Genomic DNA, 19,830 nt, shown 5'->3' with positions numbered 1-19,830 from the left:
AGCAGGAATAGAACAACAAGAAGTAAAAACTTGCTATGAATTGGTTGGAGATTGATAGATTCCGGTTTTTATATATGTGCATGCATGTACACATATATGTGTTACTGGTTTTTTTCTTGGGAACATGCTGAATTGCTTTAATTGCTAGCAGGAGGTGATATTTTGAGCATTCTGTTTGTCTCCTGAGGTTTCTAAGTCTCAGAGATCTAGGTTTAAACTTCAGGAGAGCATTGGTCTTGATGAATCTGACTAATATGAATGAAATAACTTGCATTTGTGGGGTTTTTTTCCAAGTGGAAATTCTTTCTTTATTGAAAAAACCCAAATCTTGTGTGTTGTCAATGTGTGTGTGAATGTCACTTGCTATAAATTATTGTTGAGAAGTGGATGCTGGAACACCATACAAGGTTTTTGACAATGAAAAATTTGAAACTGAAATGAAGGAAAGCACAGACGTGTAGTAGGCTAAGCATGGAATCTGATTTGAATACACATTTGCAATATCAAATCACAAAGGTATTTCTAGGTGAGTAGCAGATTAATCACTACCTCTGGATTACTTTTATGTCCTTGAGTAAGAGTTTTTTGTTTCGGTCATACATAAATTAATCTGTTATTTCCTTGGTAGATCACCTGATGACTGCACTGGGAATTTAGAAAAAAAATACTTGGTTTGCAAGTGACAGTACCACAGCAAATTAAACTGGTTTTAGGAATGGTTAGCTCTACTAGCCTTTTGGAAGTCTGAGAGATTTTTATGTAATGTTAGGAGCTTCACAGCTGCCAAGATTTGAGTATTAGTGATTAACTAATTACTTTCTGTTAAAAGATGGCTTCACAGCTGCCAAGATTTGAGTATTAGTGGTCCCTAACTAATTACTTTCTGTTAAAAGATAACCATTCATCTGGGAATAAACTAAATATGGAAAGCCTCAGTGATTTGTATAATCATATTTTTTAAAAAAATGATACATTCTGCATTAATTTGGAAATTGTAAATAAGTTTTCAGTGTTTTCAATGTATTAAGTTAACTTAAAAAACCAGTAAGGTGGCAATTTATGTTTGTAGTAACTATGAGCATTATATGTAGCTTTGTGTGACACTATCATTGAACTTATCCTGTTTGGGGTCATAAATTAGACCATTTTAATAGATACAATAAGAAGTTACATTTAGTGTTGAAATTTCATCCTGTTTGGGGTCATAAATTAGACCATTTTGATACAATAGGAAGTTGCATTTAGTGTTGAAATTTATTTTTGTTATAAAAATTCTGCTCTCCTATTAAATAGTAAGATAAAAAGTTAAGATTAATACTAAGAAGCTAATTGTTCAAGTCTTGAGTGATGTTTGAGAGCAGTCTGTTTCTTTATTTGCAAGTAGTCAAATATCTTGTTTTGACTGCACACAATTTTGTCTCTTTCTCTGAGGACACTCAGAAGTCCTCATTCATTTAATTTCTCTGACCTTTCCTTAATTTCAAGTATTATTTCATTATAACAGTTTCAAACAAAGTCCTAATTGGCTATTCTTCTTGGACATTACCTCCTCACTACAGATTAGGGCTTAAATTTTACCTTACTTTACTGACTAGATAGTGAAAATTGTGTCTCAGCTTTCTTTCTTAAATAGATAGTGAATTAAGACTTTATGTCCACCAAATATCTTTCCAGGAAAAAAGGAGGATTAGAAGTGGAGTATGCCTTTATTACATTTTGTGCTTATTGCAGAAAAATATTGTTGTACTATCTGAAGCCTATCTTAGATGTTATTGTGAATTTGTGGCCCAACAATGCTATCAGTATCAGAGATCATTAGATACACTTGGGATTTTTGAAGAGACTATTTACGAGCTTGTTACACAATATTTAGTCCATAAGTTCACATCTTAAACTAAGATTCATTTGTCTACATTTCTTAGCTGGCAAAAAAAAAAAAAAAAAAAAGAATTGTATTTTCCACTTATTAAATAAACTTCAGTTCTATTTCTAGAAGAGCTTGTAGGTTTTACTGGCATACTAAATCAATTAATCTTTCCTATACCTTGCTTTTCACATATATTACAAATAACCTACTAACAACCATAAAACTTATTCTTAAAAAGGGAGAAGGAATTGCTCAGTATAAAATTATACTAACATTATTGTTGTGTTCGTATGAGAATCCACAGAAGGGAAAAGAACAAGTCTGTAAAACCTTTGAATAAATAAAGGGTGTTGACATCAGACATATTTGTTTTTAAAGTAATGTTTGTAGGAAAAAGTAGGAATCAAAGTTCTTTGGAGAACACAAAAAATTTTATGTCAGTGACATTACTAGTTGAATGTCTCTGGAAACAAGCTATCCAATTTTGTCAGGTGTAGCTTAGTTTACAGATCAATTAACTAGCCTTACAGTCTGAAAGATACAAAAAGTGTATCTGAGTCTGATTAGTTAAGTGTTCAGGCTCTGTAAAACAGAGTAAATCCTTGGTGTGTTGCCCTGATATTTGTAAACACAGAATTAGTTGGCAAGACTGTTCAAGTTTTAGGTCTTAGAATGCTCATTTAATCGTATAACATGAATAATAAAATATTCTTTTTTACACTCTTTGCATGTCTTCCTCAGTGTTTTATATCTCTTTACAATTTCTTAAGTACATGCTTTTCTGGTGGTTTAAAAGTTAAATAAGATGGAATATTTTCAAAGCAGTCTTACAATATACTGAAAACAGTGAAAAAAAGCATATACTGCTATATGCCACTGGTGTGCACTGTAGACTAACAAATGCTACTATAGACAGTGACTTCTGTGTTTAGAATAATTTACTGCTAGCTTAAGTACAGAATGTGCCCTTACTCTATATTGTCTAGTGTGCTGATAATTAATGAAGGAAATTTGTATCCCAGTTTGTGGTACATGAGGCAAAAATTACACTAATTGGTACTTAAAACCTATTGGAATGTAAGTATTGAAAGAAGTATCCTTAGATTAGAAGGATCAAAGGATAAAATAGGATTTTGTATTTTAGGCAGAGAGATTTCTGTTCTTCCTCTTTTTTGTACAAGGTTGAAGGTAAGTCACCAGCACTGTTGATTTTGCATTAGATTAAAGATATTCCTTTAATCAACTTTAAAAATAAATGCTTTCTGTTCTCCCTTTCAGTATATAGATGTTTTGCATAGATTTCCATAATGTACAGTGTACTGTTACTTAGGTGGATTACTTTCGTTAAGGGAATGGTAACAGTTCCCTACCTGTTGTTTCCCAGCTGGAGGAAACTCCACTGAGGCAACTGAGGCTTCTAGATAAATCAAGTCTTCTACTCTCACTGTAGAAAGTTAAATGCTGTTTAAAATAGAACAGCCTTTTTGTAGACTCAGGTTGTTATCATCTACTTCTTGTTAATGATTCTGCATTATTTCTACCTTTTCCAGAAATCTGTATTCTGAAATTTCCTTATAGTGTGAAGATGCTGCAGAGCTGGTTACCTATAATTGCTGTTCTCATTCAATAATTATATACATGAATTAGAAATAGTGATATTCTGGTCATTTTACAGGAAGTTTAGATACATGTAGTAGAACCATTTATTCTGTCCCACACTCTTTGCTGACCCCAAAAATGACTTCTGATGGTCCCCTGAATCCTGCAGATAACATAATAATTGTCAGATATAAACCAGTAACCTTAATGGCTATACTGGCTACTGTGAATTGTTCTGTTTAATTCTCTCCTAAGCTGCACAGAAATATTGTGTACTATAAATAATTATCACAGGAAAAAAACAATGTCCCAAAAATTAAATTTGTGATGATATTGTATATTACAGAATAGCCAGTAGTCTAAGTGAACTAAAGGAGTCTAAAAAGTTTATCAGAATCCTCAAGGCTGAGTTTTAAAATATAATTATGCAATTTTCTGAGAACAATGCCTGAATTATTTGGGAACTCAAATGACTTTATAAAGTGGAAACTCAATGCAGTTAATTTTCCTGTGGCAAAATCTCATCATGTCTAGACTAGATACAGAGTTTGGAGTGTTCCTTACTGGGCTTGATCCTTCATTTGTTTGAGGCTGGTGTGATTTTTTCAGACTGAGTGAAATGGGATGATGATGCTACCACACGTCGCTTGTGTTTTGATAAAAGTACTTACAAATTTACTTTAGATATACCCATTTATTTTTCCTGTCTAAATTACAGTAGTTTACAGGCAGTTTTAGAGTAAGGAAAGAATTCTGGAGCATTGCCTAAGCAAGAATTCTTCTAGACCCTTAACTATTCTTTCCACTGTTTTCATACATCAGATACCAGCTCATATTTAGTGTTATCTGTAGAAATCATGTATTAATATGAATGTTTTTCCTGTCCACCAAGAAGTATAATTTGTGATGGTGCATAAAGTCAAGGTTTCATTTGGTTGCCTGTTTCCTACAAGTGTAATTTTGGAAAATGCTAGTAAAATCTACTGTTTCATTGACTTTTATTTCTCCATACTGACTTCTAACAAGATATTTAAACTGTATTGAGTTGTACTTGCCAATATTTTCTGGGTCTTCATTACATGTTTGGCAATGAAAAAACAGTCCAAGACTAGGATTTTTTTTTAATTATTTTTATTTAACAGCATTCTCTTACAACTGAAAGATGAAAACACATACTTATTTCTGTGAGAAAATATGTTTAGAAGAGGCATATCTGTGCATACTGATTTTCTATGAAAGGAATACCATGCCAAATCTGAATTGTTTGTAGAGGCTTGTTTTGCCTGTTGGTCTGCCACCAACAGAAAATGTAACCTGATGAGGAAATGTTTTGAAGATGAGGGAGAAATATGTACACGCTCACAACTATATATATATATACACACACGTGTTTGTGTGTGTGTTTATATACATTAAGCAATCTATGTCCTAGAGATTAGCATGGCATTTTTAACAAAATCCAGTTTTTCATAGCTTAGACTAAGAAGTCCAAAATGATGACAAAGTTACTTCTTAAGAAATGTATTAGTGTGGTCAGTTCACCATATGGTTCTGCATCGGAAATGATTTTTTTGCAGTGTATAGTTTAAAAAAATTTACCATCAATAAAGATTCATTAAATATGTTTAAATATCCTGAATTTGCCTTTCAGGATTATATTTTATATAATACTTAGTTTCTCTGCTAGTAGGCTTGCTTTTTATTCATTTACATGAAATCAACTTGGGCTAAAATAAACAGGTATGGTTTTGGTTTTGTGTTTTTGTTTTTTTCCAAAAAACAACCATCAAAAATAACAACACTAATGAATGAATTAAATGTAACAACTGGTAGAATGTACAAAAATGAATTTAATGTCTGACATGTCAAAGACATGAATTAGAGATAAGTGTAGTTGCTTATATAGTTGCTTACATAATGATCTAGTTGCTTCTTGTCTATCCTTATCCAGATAAGGATAGCAATGTGTCACTTAAAAAAAAGTGTAATTTTGGGGGTAGGTTTGATTGGAATATAGCCTTAGATAATTCTTTTTCTTAGTTTTTGAAAATAAAATGCTCTGTTTTAGGCATGACAAATATTTGGTCTTTGTACTAAAAAAAAAGCTCTTGTCATGATGTTAATAAAAAAAAAAAAAAAAAAAAAAGCTTTTTTTTTGTTAAAAAAATGAAAACAAAAACCCTGAGAAATTCCTGTCTCTTGGATTTTTTTTTTTTTTCTTTTTTTCCATGGAAACTAACCCTATCACCTTGAAAGCTCTTGTCATAATGTTAATAAGAAATGTATAAGTGGTACTTTATTTATTCAGGTTCTAACACTTTTTTACTTATGAACAGGAGTATCCCCTGCCTTTGTTGATTCACAAGTCTATGCATCCATTATGGTTTGTGAAATCCATTGCTGTTATAGTAATCTTGAGTTTCAGGTTTATTATATGGTAAACGGATTAACTAATTTTTTGCATGCCTTTGAAGGGAAAACATGTGAAGAACTGGAAAGAAGTTTCTTGTTTTTAAAGGATCTTGTCATGTTCTATGAAATAAAGAAGATGCCTCAACATTTAGTGTTAGAACTAATGTAGCTTCATGCCTGCCATCTATGTTACAGTTATATTCATACAACTTTCAGGATGATTAAGTGATTTTGCTTCCTAACTTACATGTGTTGAATGAAAAGTCAGACTCACTGTTTCATTGTGGCTGCTGAAATGGAATTTTCTTTTTGACTCAGCTATAGCATCTACAAGAGAGCTGTATTGCTTCTGGAACAAGGAACAAGTACTTTCATGGGAGGTAGGAAAGGAAGAGAACCAGCCATAGGTGTTTTTTGTTTGTTTGTTTTTGTTTTGTTTGTTTTTCCCTGCTTTCTTTTTTCAATTTAATACGTAATAGGAATTTTCCTCTTTGGTCTTCATGCTTAAAGAGAACTATCTGGCACTGCAGTAAGTGACTCTGCATTGAAGTATTACATTTTCATATTACTTTCAAAGAAAAGGATTCAATCTTAGGAAAAACTAATGAGTGGTTTTGTTGTTTTTTTGTTTTTGTTTTTTTATACAGTCAAAAACTTTCCTTGTTTACATCAGTGGAATACTGTACATTTCTTTGAGCAACAACATGAGTAATATCTTGAAGTAAATGAGAAATTTGCTGATGTCAATGAACTTTGAATCAGTTACTAATTTAAACTGTGTAGTAACAGGTGATAAAAAATTGTGCCAAAAGATTCTTCAGATCTTTTAGATTACCTTTGTAACTTCAAAATACCAGTATAATGAGTTATTGTAAGTATGGTTCAGATAAAACAGAAGCAGCATCATGTAAACCATACAGAAAACAGTAGAACTGTTTCTACTGGCACTTGCCACCAGACCATTGAGCTATAGAAATTATCTTATTTAATTACTTATCTAGATCAAGTGACTGAAGCTGTATATTTCAGGTTCATATTCTGTGGAGGCAATGTTACATTCCATATTTCATAGAATCATAGAATGGTTAGGGTTGGAAGGGACCTTAAAGATTATCTCATTCTAAATCCCCTGCCATCAGCAGCGACATCTTCCACTAGACCAGGTTGCTCAAAGCCTCATCCAGCCTGGCCTTGGACACTTCCAGGGAGGGGACATCCACAACTTCTCTGGGCAACCTGTTCCGGTGTCTGACCACCCTCACAGTGAAGAATTTCTTCCTAATATCTAATCCAAATCTACCTTCTTGCAGTATAAAGCCATTCCCCTTGTTCTATCACTACCTGCCCTTGTAAAAAGTCCCTCCCCAGCATTTTTGTAGGCCCCCTTCAGGTATTAGAAGTAAACCCCAAAAGCTACACACACCTGCAGTCCCCTTCCCCTGATAACAACACTAGTAACAGAACTAAACTAACTTCAGATCATAAAAACTCTTAAACTGGGCAACTTCAGCTTGCCATTACAACACTAATTCAATGAAAACCGAAATAAACAGAGTATAATAAAAGGTTTCAAGTATAATTAAAAAAAAGGTTCCCAGCAGAGGCCTACTACCCCTTCTTTTGAAATATAAACCAAAAAAGTGGCTAGTATCTCTAAACACACTGAGAAACTAGTAAGCAGTCTTGATTTTTACTACTTTTTTTTTTTTACCTTTTTTTTTTTTTTTTTTTTTTTGGCTTTAAAATTGAGGCATTTAATTTTGTCCAGACTGTTTACAATTTTTTTTTTTTTTTTTTTTTGGTCTTAAAGCTAATATGTCACTAAGGCATATTAAGGGATGAAAGATAATGCTTTGCTTCAGATCTTTTTGGTTAAATATGCTCCAAACCAGCTGCCCTTTGAGATTTCAAATTAAATTAGGAGAAATAATTGCTATAATTCCTATGCCTAAAATAATCTTTTCCATTTACTTAGATTTTTTTAACACAGTTTGTTTAATCTTTTACCACTGTCACTCCTGCTGTGTTCTGCCATAATCCAATCAACACAAGAAAAGCATGCTACTGTTTGTAAAGCAAACAAACAAAAGCCTTTCAGTGTGAACACTGAGAGCTCCATTCTTATCTTGCTCAGTAGTAAACATAAAGATTAAGGTTTTTTTTTTTTTTTAAGAAATTAATTTAGGTACAATTCCTAGATCAGTTGATTGTTAGTTAATATGCAATTGCTTGTTAGTTAGTATGGGAATTTTTACTTCTTTGTTCCCTGGATTAAAAATTCAACCTCTCCATGCATAGTAGTAACAGCAACTATGCACTTGTTAGCACATTGGAGTTCTGATTCTCCAGATGAGTGAGGGTTTCTCAAGTTTTGAGAGTTTTGGTTGCCGTGCGTCCCTTATAAATTTCAAGCAATATTCTCCAAGGGATTAGCTGAAATATGATTTCTTTTCTTGACTGAGATTAGAGAACACTTCACCTAAACCACTGTATAATATTCATTTAGATTAATCTTGGCTGGAACTGTAAGTATTATATTCAGCTTTAGACAAAAAAGGAAATGCAGTTTAACAATTAAATCATATTAATCCTATCTCAAATATCACTTGCATTTTGGAATATGGCAAATGGACAACTTGTATATACCATTTTTATGTAAAGTCATGCTTATCTAGGCAGCAATATTTTGCTAAATGTAACAAAAAAAAAAGCTAATTTGAAGAGCTTGCAGTAAAATGGATGTTACAAACAGATGCCCAGTACATCTAAAGGAGTTTATATTTAGTCTCCATTTCTAGTTATGGGAAGAACTTGAATCTCAGGAGTTCTGACATTATTAAAAAAAAAAGAACATTTAAGTCCAAGGCAACTTAAAGGATGCCTAATATTAAAGTTGTGAGTGTGTAGTTACAGAACTCTGTTGGAACGAAAGCTTCAACTTCTCTGCAGTCAGGAATTACTCTGAGGGTCACTCTCTTCACATTTGTGAAGAAAGAACGAAAAGTGTTTGACTTTTGAACAGTTTCAAAGAACGGGGAAACTTAGAAGAGGCAAGTATGAAGAAGCTAGAATGGATCCCAAGCATAAAGTTAATATTAGATAGCCTGAAAGACCATATCAAAAGAGGACTTTCTTAAACCATGCCTTGTAGTAAATTTGCAGAGTCAAATTACTGAAGTAAGCTAGCGTACCATCTTTTTGGAGCAGCCTAGTAAGGCCATTATGACCTTTGATGTAGTCGTTGGTACATTTTATAGCACAAGTATTACTTTTAAAATAAAGCAAAGCCATAGAAATAAGAGGGCAATATATTGAACAATATGTAAAATAAGAAACCATGAGCAGTACAGCAAAGACATGAACATACTGGAGAGAGTTCAGCAGAAGGCCACTAAGATGGTAAAGGGATGGAAGCCTCTGTCATATGAAGAAGCCACTGAGGTGAAGGGCTCTGAAGTGGAGAATAGCACCAGGGCACCCTTCCTGAAGCAGCAAAACCACAAAGAATAAAGCATAAGGAGTGAGAGGGTGCCCCAGCATTCTCCCACTCTCCCCAGAGTGGGAAGATTGAGCTGCTGATGAGCCACAGCTCTGACTTCAGCATGGGCTGGGGTAAGAGTGATGGTGATCAACTCCCTCACATAGAAGAGCAGCCCCCAGGAACCACAAGCGACCAGGGGGGTCAAACAGGTTGTGGTACAGGAGTTTGGGCAGGCAGATTGCACAGGGAGCCACTTATTTGTTTCATTTCTAATTTAATTTATGATTTATAAGTCCTTTTGATACCAGTTGGTCTTCTGGAAAGCTGATTTTCATATTAGTTTAGGGATAAGTACATAGGTGCTTTTATAAATTCTTTGTTAGTGTGTAGCTTGTGATTATGTGTACGAATGAATTGGCAGCAGCACTTCATTAATCTTATTTACTTCAGATAAAAAGTATATTTTTGCCATAATAGTAGTTTATCTCTCCACTTCCCTTCCATTGCTACCACGCTTTCACATGCAGTTTATTGCTATACTGGTCACCAGCTATTAGAGGGATACTGAAGAGATACAATCAGAATTACAAGCACACAGCAAGAAGCTTTCTGTATTTCTTCAGTCATCCATCTGAAAAATGTAAATATATATTCTGTTTAAAATAAGATAAAATATAAAAATACTTCATAATTTTACAGTAAAAATGAGTGCATGATGTGTTAATGTTTTCTTTACTGATCACAAGAGTTTAGATAGGTAAAAATAGTTACTATGAAGTTTTTAGTTGGTGAAAGTAGAATTTTGTACAGTCATGATGGATAATTTTCTGTGATACTGATTAATATTAAACTTTTTTTCCTTGAGTGCACAGTAGATTCTCCTGAACAGTGAGTGGTTGATGTTAAACAATTCTTCACGTGAATTCATTGTTTTAAGTGATTCTCCACCAGATACATTACGATCCATCCAGATGCTATGTTTGAGACATGAATGCAGCAAACAAAATATGAAATATCAGAACTATCATGTGCTGATAAGCATGTTAATGTGGACTGTTAAAGCTGCATTAAGGATTATTTCAGATGGACACCATTCCTAGTTATTCAGTGAAAATGTTAATGTTTATTTAATGTAATACATAGTCCATATCAACTTGAACTTAAAAGAAACTCATAAAAGCAGTGCCAGAATCAACAAATAAAGGAAGATTTGTAAGATCGAGGGTAATTTTCCCCACCTTACTCCTAGCATTTTCATGATTGTGGTAAAATTTCAGCCTTTGAGTGTTTATATATCTATGGACTACTTATATTCCTGCATAAATCACTGTGGTAAATTAGTCCTACACACAAAAGAATTTTCTCTGTGTGCAAATGGGGAAGAGGAAAATAAATGCCAGTAAATCAGCAACTTTTCTTTTAGTGTAAATATAGTGCAATGATATCAGCTTGCAGCAGACAAACATTTCAGTAGTACCAGAAGGAAGAAATATTTGATTACTACATATGCTGGAGCTCAGATACATGTGTTGTTATGAAAATAAGCATTCATTAAAAAGTTTGATTTGTTGCAAGGCTTGGTGACTCAAGACATTGTCAGGTACAATAACATTTATCATGCTTTCAGTATGGTTTCTGATGGACTAAATGGTGTTCTTGGCAGACTTGCTCACAATAACAAGAAAGTAGAGCAAATTTATTTTTTCCTATATTGAATATTGAAGTACTTGTCAAATAAAAAGGTAGTTAACATTTGTCTTCCTTTTCTTGTGGAAGGTGTGCTATGGATTCTGGTAGCCTTTGATTATTTCTTTTAGATTAAAAAAGAAAAGAATTCTAGAAACAGTCACATACACTGTAAATAATAATTACAAAACTGCCTAGTGTCACCCATAGTGAAGAATAGTTTTGCTTGCCGGTGAGCGTCACACTTCTGCACAGCAGTGCTGGGCTTGGAAGCAGGCAAGGTGATGGTTTTCCTTTCAGGACTAGGTGCTTTTGCAGTTGTCACAAAGCTTTTACACACTTCTAGTAGTAGAATCTCAAAACAAATTAAAAAAAATAAACCTTCAGCAACAAAATAAAGAGTATATTGCAGGTAATGAAGATTCTTGAAAGTATTTCTTATCCACTTGGACGTGGATGTCTTGCTTATGTGAAGTCTATCTTCCTCTTACACATTTTCCAAAGGGACGTATGCGGTGGGATGGAACTGCTGTCATCTTCCAAGTTCTACAGACGCTTCTGACCTAAACCAAAAGACACTTCATAGAATCAGATTCGGCAATCTAACTGATCACTTCTGCTTGTATATAAGATCTCTTGGAAGATGCTTCTGATTGTAGAAGGTTTTTCCTGATCTTCCAGTACAGATACTTTTTTTTTTTTTTCCTCCCAGTTGTATTGAGAGAATATCTAACAATTTGACACCATTCCTTTCAGACCATTGATAAAAGAGTTTCAGACCCAGTATTAGAACTACTTTACAAATAGTAAGTGTTTCACAATGCAATCTTAATGAAGAAAAGTGACGCTTCCACTTCATAGTAGACTCCTCAGGAAGAGCTTGGGGTTTTTTTTAGTTTATTTGATCCAACCTACCTAAATACCATATTGAAGGAAATTGCATTTTTGCTGTTCCTTCTAGCAGCTACAACAAACTCAATACATTAGAAGCTGATTACCAGATCTCATAAATATACAAAACTACCACTGTGAAATGTTAAATTTTCTCTGTCCTTGAATCTCTTGTCAATGTGGAGTAACTTGGAAGACAGTTGGCAAAATTGCACAACTATTGATTTCTTGGCTCTGGCTTTGAAAAAGTCATTGGATGAGGTAATAGTCCTGCCTGAGTTACAGAAAAGGAATATTTGCTTCAGAAACAAAGAGCTGTCTTGTGCTGTAAGTAACTGTGGGGACAAGATCTGTAAGAGTCAAACTCACTAGTTTCTTTATGAAGCAGTATAGTTATTTCAACAGGCTTTCTTTTTTAGGAGGGTAACATGATCCCTAATTCATAATCAACCTGTGGCAACTTTCAGTTCAATCTGTCTCTTATTTTAAGTTTGTAAAATAATTTCTAGTGTAGGTGAGTGGAAATTACCTCCATGCACAATATAGTGAGGATATCAAGAATCTTACAAATGTGTATTCTTTCATCCTGTTTTAAAACCTGAAAAAAGCCCTGTGCAGTCATTTAAAATACACAAAAGCATACTGATTTAAAATTTTCATTTTTTTTGTCTATGCAAGCTGAAGCAGATGTTTTACAGGTATTTAAGTGAGGCTGCCAGAGGTTGCTTTTGATTAGTTTAAACAGGAATTCTTGCATCTCTGGGTCACAAGCCTGTAGGCCATATCTGGTTTGCCTGTGGATTATTAGTATGAAGACAGATAGCATTAGAAGGTAATGTTTTGGTGTGGTTGAGTAAGATTCAGATTGTAAATTAATTAATTAATTAATTAATTAAACTCTTATCTTTTCAGTCCATTCTGCTGTGGAAAATTCCTGCGTGTAATATGAAGTATCTTGTATGGATAACTTTTATTTAAGATGTTTGGAGAATCTTTCTCAGAAAATGTTTTTGTTAAAAAGCGCCTAAAAAAGCTTTTTGCAGAGAGAATTTCTAGTTGAATTGGCATGTTTATTTTATACCATCGTCACTCAGATCAAATCAAAACTACAGTTTTTTACCGTGTTTGTTTTCTGTCCACCTCTATTTTAAATGTTTCCTTTAGAAAGCTGGAGATCATAATTCTCTAAGTACGCTTTCTTAACTTTTCCCAAGTTTTATAGAAAGCTAACAGAACTTCATGCTAAAACCAGACAACCCTCCTACTCCATCTTCCCTTAACTGAACAGGAGAAGAATCTTATTACAATAAAACTTTTTGAGCCTCAACCATTGCTATGTTGCCTGAACTACAGCATTAAGATTTTCCTGCTAATGAACAGTACCAGGAGTTCAGGGTCTCTATCTTTTATACTAGTTGTAAAATGGCATAGGTTGGTTCTAAGACATAATTATCCAGTTTCAAAAGGTCAGCACACCGTACTTTATTTCCACCATTCACTTTAGCAATTATTCACTTCAATGACAGTACCTTGACCTCACTGTATGTTTCCACCATTATTCTGGTCTTCCTATTGAAAAGTAAAAGTCCGTTTAAGCTTGTGGAGACATTTTCTGGAGAGAAAATACTCACATTTCAATGGAAAATGAAGCATCCCAAGTTTTTTTTCACATGTAACATTGAGTTACAAATTGTTTCTTTCACTTGTTGCTTTCAATTCCTCTATAAATCAGAATCTGTAGTTCAACCCAAAAGCACCTAAAAGACTTATTTTCTGTAAATCTATGTCAATGTATATTTTAAATGGGAAAAAAACCCTGAAATTATTTTCAGTGTAGATGTGAAACAGGTATAATTGTTATTCAGTCAATTTGGGTTTTTTTTAACTGAAGTTTCAGTAATAAATTTCAAAATTTAAAAAAATTAAATATTACTGTTCCTGTGAAATGTTTTTGTATGAACAGTGAAAGGAGATGGTAGAATTTAAGGCAGCAACAGATTAATTTAAAGGCCATAATTTTTTTTTTGTTCCATGTAATGAAGAGGGAAAATAAAAATCAAAAAGACCAGGTTCCCTTTAGAGAAATACAGGAACATGTCTATGTGTATACTCAGATACACACACATATGTACTTCATGTACACATATGTATTTTAGAAATTCCACCGATATTTCATTAGATTATTTCAAAACAGCTAACACTTTTTGAACGTTTGCCTTGTGTTGCATTTTCAATAGCATTTGGCTCAAATTCCTTACTGAGAAAAGTTCCTCTAGCTGCTTTCCCCATCTTGCTGTATTAGGTCTCACAAAACTTGTTTTTTCTGGCTGCATAGGGGAAAGGAAAGCAGGTCTGCACAAGTTACTTGCGCAGTGGATGAAATTACTTTCAGCCTTTTGAAACCATGTAGCATGGAGTAGATCAAAAGATCCCAGGGATGCATTCAAGCCCGGTGAGGGGTAATAGTTCCCCTCACAGAGCAGCCTAGTTGTACAGTTATGAAACAGTCTGCAGAGCTCATCAGCATATGCAAGTGCCCTCTTTTTCTTTTATTTTTTTATTTTTTATTTTTTGTTAGTAGGCGGGTGGCATTGTTGGTTTGTTTTTGTTTTCAAATGAGAAGTTACTTTATCTAAAGGCAGGGAGCTCGTAACTGAAAAATAATGTTGGTGAGTTTTTTCAATTGAAAAAAAAACAACATTCCAAATCTTGTTTCTAGAGGGAAACAAATCCCTGAAGCCTTTTTTGTTGTTGTTGTTTCACTTTGTTTTAATGAGAGGAATACATTCTCAAAAATGAGTTAACACCTAGCATTGCCTTTAGTCATTGCATTTAATCTTTTCCGAAAGCTAAAGCTCAAAGTTATAAAAAGACTGTTCTTACAACATCTCAAAGAGGGCTGAGCATAATTGGGTGCATTCTGAAAGATCTTAACCCTGGAAGATTTTTGTGCACAAAATTACTACAAAGAGATCATGAAATACTTAATTTTACTTGTTCTTCCTAACTTAATTCTAGACCCAATTCTTTGCTTTTCTTTAGTCTCCCTACTCATTTTGAAAGAATAACATGAATGATGGAGAAGCATCTTCCAAAGACTTTAAGTTTATATATTTTATATGAATGTATCTTCACCTCTCACTTAAAAATACAACTAAGAATCATAGAATCATTTAGGTTGGAAAAGACCTTTAAGATCATCAAGTCCAATTCTGCCACCAAACCACGTCCCTAAATGCCACAGCTATGCATCTTTTAAATACCTCCAGGGATGCTGACTCAACCACTTCCCTGGGCAGCCTGTTCCAATGCTTGACAACCGTTTTGGTGAAGAAATTTTTCCTAATATCCAATCTAAACCTCCCCTGGTGCAACACCATTTCCTCTCATCCTATCACTTGCTACTTTGGAGAAGAGACCAACACCTACTATTGCAGAAGTGCAAGACCAACAAAATATGTGCCAAAAATCAGTTTAATGGTGTCAAAACTCGAATGGTCAAACTTAACAGGGATCTTGTATTACAAATACCTTGGCAGACACAACTTATTTACAGGTTCATTATGTCAGTTAGGAAACCAATACTGCATGGTGTGTAGCTAAATCTAAGTTTACAATGATTCAAAATGCACAAACCACTCAACCATAAAGTGGGGACACTCCATCCAGGGAAGTTTCTTTGGACGAAATTCTGATCCAAAGGGAGAGTTTCCTGACTGCAGATGGGCTGCTCCAAGGAATACTGGCTCAAAGGGTTCTTCTGGCAGAGTCCTTTTATACTCAAAATCAGATCAGGGTTTGGTGTCGTACACAGATCCACTAGGTTGAGAGGATCTCCTAGGTAGGCTTATAGGCTGAGGTGGTCTTTGGTGGGCTCAGGTGCCTCGGGTACGTGACTTGGGGGTCTCTGCATACATGACCTACAGCACATGCACTTCCCACCAAAGCAGCCACCATGTTCCCCTGCAGTGGGATGTTACACTCACTAGGGGACAGGAGTCCACCTGCCACACCCACCTTGCTACAACCTCCTTTCAGGTGGTTGTAGAGACCAATAAGGTCTTCCCTCAGCCTCCACTGCTCCAGACTAAAGAACCCCAGTTCCCTCAGCTGCTACTCATAAGATCTCTTCTCTAGACCCTTCACCAGCTTTGTTGCTCTTCTTTGGACACGCTCCAGCACTTCACTATTTTTCTTGTAGAAAGGCCCAAAACTACACATGGTATTCAAGGTGTGGCCTCATCAGTGTTGAGTACAGAGGGACAATCACTTCCCTACTCCTGCTGGCCACACTATTTCTGATGCAAGCCAGGATGCTGTTTGCCTTCTTGGCCACCTGGGCACACTGCTGGCTCATATACAGCCAACTGTCAACCAGCACCCCCAGGTAATTTTCTGCTATTTTCATTATGAAAAGGTGAATTTTCAGGCTTAAAATTTGAGTCATGCCTTTTGGCAGATGCTTTGTAAGAACATGGGGCTTTCTTGTGTTCTTTCATGGGTACTTGTAAGACATTATGCCTGCATATTTATTTAGACAAATACAGTTTTGATGATTGTAGTCCAGTATGTGGTATTTGAACAACTATAAATATGCACAATTTGAGGAGGGGAGAAAAAAACCCAACCAAACAACCCTTGGTACTAAATAGAAATACGTGGTCCCTTCTTTTCCAGTTATTGCACAGAAGTTTAGTGGATAGAATTTAAAGACCTCATAAGCATCTAACATTTTCTTGTACATTGGAGTTACCATTTTGTACTCAATTACCAGTGGATAGACCATACCAAAAAAACCCAGACCCAAAAACATGAGTACAAAATTATTCTTCCCCGATTTCCTGTTTAATCTCAGTACAGATGTTTATCACATTCTAAGGAATTTAGCTTAGTAAATAACCTCTAAAGACTGTGAGGTAGCACATCTGAACAATGCTCTTAGTCATACTTGATATATTCCATGATTCTAAATACAGAGGATGAGTACCAACTACTGCAATTAACAAAGTCAATTGTCAAAGAGTTAAAAACTGAATGGATTATGTTTAAAGGTATTTTATTCTACCAACAAAAACCACTTCCTCAGGTTGTTCCTTCTCATCATGGATTATTTGTTCCCCTTAACAAAGAAAACAACAAGAACAACAAATGAACAACTCTCTCCACTTAACATCCAACAGAATTACTAAAACATTTGCCAGTCTTAATATCATGGTACACTGTTGGAGAGTCCTATTTGGCAAGAAGTCTGAAACAGTTCTTATAACTGAAATGGGCCTTTGATCTAAGATTAGGCAAACTAGCACATAAGAAAGAAAATAATATATTCCTTTCATACTCAGTACCGTATTGGCAGACTAACTGGGAACTAATTTGAACTTTTTAAACAATTACACTATTCAGCAGTTGTCTTTATATTATGGACTTGTTCTCATATGAAAAGACTTCACACAGCTACAAAACTACTAGTAAATATATAAAGTTGGCAGAGACCCATAAGGATCATCAAGTCCAGCTCCCTGCTCCCTGAGGACTACCTAAAGTATGAATTGAAATGGAATTTGGAGATGGCTCTAACCAATTTGTTAATGAAGTATTTTCTTGTAATGTCTTACTTCTTTTGTTTTTTATTTCCTATTTATGCCAAGAATTATACTTTAGTATTTAGATGCAACATAACTTCATAAAGTGACCATATCTAAATAATGCAAGCCTTTGGACATTATGGACCTCATTTTCAAATGGATAAGCATATGGTCACTGTCTGATTTATACATGGGAACTGCTTGAAACATCAACACTGCTGTTTGTCTTTTATGGTTCTTCATCATGAGAAGATGAAGCTTGTGGAACTTTTTTCTTCCTCCTACTTTACTCAGTCTTTTTGGGGAATGTTCTAGTTTAGCATGTATAGAATACTAGCTAGAGAAGTATCTGGAAAAATATCATTGTTGTTGGTAAAGAATCACTTGTTATTTTCCATAGAATACTATCTTTATTCTTGCTAAAGAGACTCAAAAAGCATTTATACTTTCCTCTGAAAGTTTGAATGAGCCTCTTTAACTTCATAGAGTTTCTAATAGTTTTTATTTATTCAGGGAACAGAAAAATTTATTATTTGATTTAGATAGATAATCACATTGTTACAATTCATAGGGTCTGAATTATGTTTCTTTGATGTTATAACACCTCATTCTCTTTGCTTCATGTTCAGTAGCTTTTCATTATTTGCCGGAAATAATTGAATTTAAAATAAAAGTAACCAATATCTGAAAAGGTACACCCCTCTGGCTCTTTCTAAAGCCTTGTGGGCCCAGATATCTATTTTTTACAGTGAAGTGCCTTGCACTGCTCTCAGTCTCTACTTTTATCAAATAATCAATTTCATTTCTCACAGAACTGAAAATTTTAAAGTTTCTATTTTTTTTACTTTTAGATTAGCATTTCTCTTCTTTTTTTCATCTAAGTTGAAAGAACTGGAATCTTCCATTTTCACAGTTTTAAATATATCTTAATCTTTTTTTAATGTTCTCATAAGTAGTATTTAATACCTTGTTAATAGTAAGTACTTGTCAATAATCATCTTCTGATAAATATCTGTTAGTACCTGAAAAGTACCTGGTTTGTGCTATAAAAGTCAATCAATTTTACCATTTTTTCTTTTGAAATCTGAGGAACATTTTATACATTCTTAACAAAACCTTTCTTTAATTGTGTCTGAACAGTAAATAAAATCAGTTGTTAGATAATTACTCTATATGATTCAGTAACATGGATTTTTGTTGATCTAATTAATTAACCATGTGTGTGGATTAGATATATGAACTCAGAAAACTTTGTTATCCTAAATTAAGGTTAAAATATTGGCAATAAAAGAGAATATTTCCTGTCAGACTATTAATTGTGACCTCAAAAAAGAGTAGTGTGAAAGCTTAAAAATCCTTCCTCTGGTTATTAGGATAGCAGTTTCTAGTACTGAAGACATATTTTAGAACTTCTTCAATTTAATAAATATTCATTATAACCCTAAAGTGTAAATAGATTATAACTAAAACCATTCTGATTTTTCATCTTTTGGGGAATAAAAAGTTAAATTTGACACTGTCAGACCAAAATCAGTCCCAATCTATGTTACTTAAAATAGATATTTTTTAATACTGTTGCTCCATAAATAGCAGGAAAATAAATAAGATTTGGTTATCCATTATTATATTAAAATATTACCTATGCTTTACTTTTGTAAATGTACAATTACTGTACCTCTTATTTTATTTTTCTTTTCAAATTAAAATACATTATGAAACATAGAAAAATTATGTCTTATGATTTTTAAGATGCCCAGGTTACTATGAGTTAAAGACATCAGCCTCATGCTATAAAGAATTTTTTAATCATATTGTTCCTGTTTCTTTTTCTGTCTTTTGATTGTTCTTCTCACCACCCCAACCCTTCCTAGCCTGAAAGACTGCAGTTTGAGAATACCTCTGAATTAGAAAATAGAGAGAGACCTGAAGCAGAAAAGCAGGTAAAAGAAATTGAGGGACTTCCAGAGATGGAAAATAAAGAAGCACTAACTAAATCAAGTTGTGATCATCAAGACACACAAAGGAAGCTGCTGGTTAAAAATAAGGTACGTGCATTGTTTAGTTTGATTACTTGGGGAGTATTGCCAAGAATTACTATTTCAGAATGTCAAAATGTGTCCCTAAAACAAGAGTTGTGCAAGGCAGAACAGCCCTGTCTGCACCTCAGACCTGGAAAATCAGAACTCAGTGACTTCGAAATTCTGTAGGGTACAGAAACAGAAATGAGTATCTTTTCATTTTTAGAAGGAGCAGGGGGAAATGACAAGTCTGACAAGAACAAAAGTGAAGACTAGGAGGAACAGAAGAGG

General features: G+C 34.1%; 1 protein-coding gene across 1 annotated transcript in view; it reads left to right on the top strand.

Moving 5' to 3' along the window:
- Nucleotides 1-19,566, top strand: part of LOC104524619 (coiled-coil domain-containing protein 102B-like) — a gene marked incomplete at its 3' end in the record, with an annotated part of 29,370 nt that extends 9,804 nt beyond the window's left edge. The window contains exon 4 of the mRNA XM_010167554.1: nt 19,393-19,566. Coding sequence (XP_010165856.1) covers nt 19,393-19,566 — 174 coding nt within the window. The remainder of the gene's footprint in view (nt 1-19,392) is intronic.
- Between the last annotated feature and the right edge of the window lie 264 nt (nt 19,567-19,830).

This window comes from Antrostomus carolinensis, unplaced genomic scaffold, assembly GCF_000700745.2.
Source record: "Antrostomus carolinensis isolate BGI_N321 unplaced genomic scaffold, ASM70074v2 scaffold7455, whole genome shotgun sequence".
Taxonomy (NCBI): Eukaryota; Metazoa; Chordata; class Aves; order Caprimulgiformes; family Caprimulgidae; genus Antrostomus; species Antrostomus carolinensis.
This window is presented reverse-complemented; position numbering and strand designations above follow the sequence as displayed.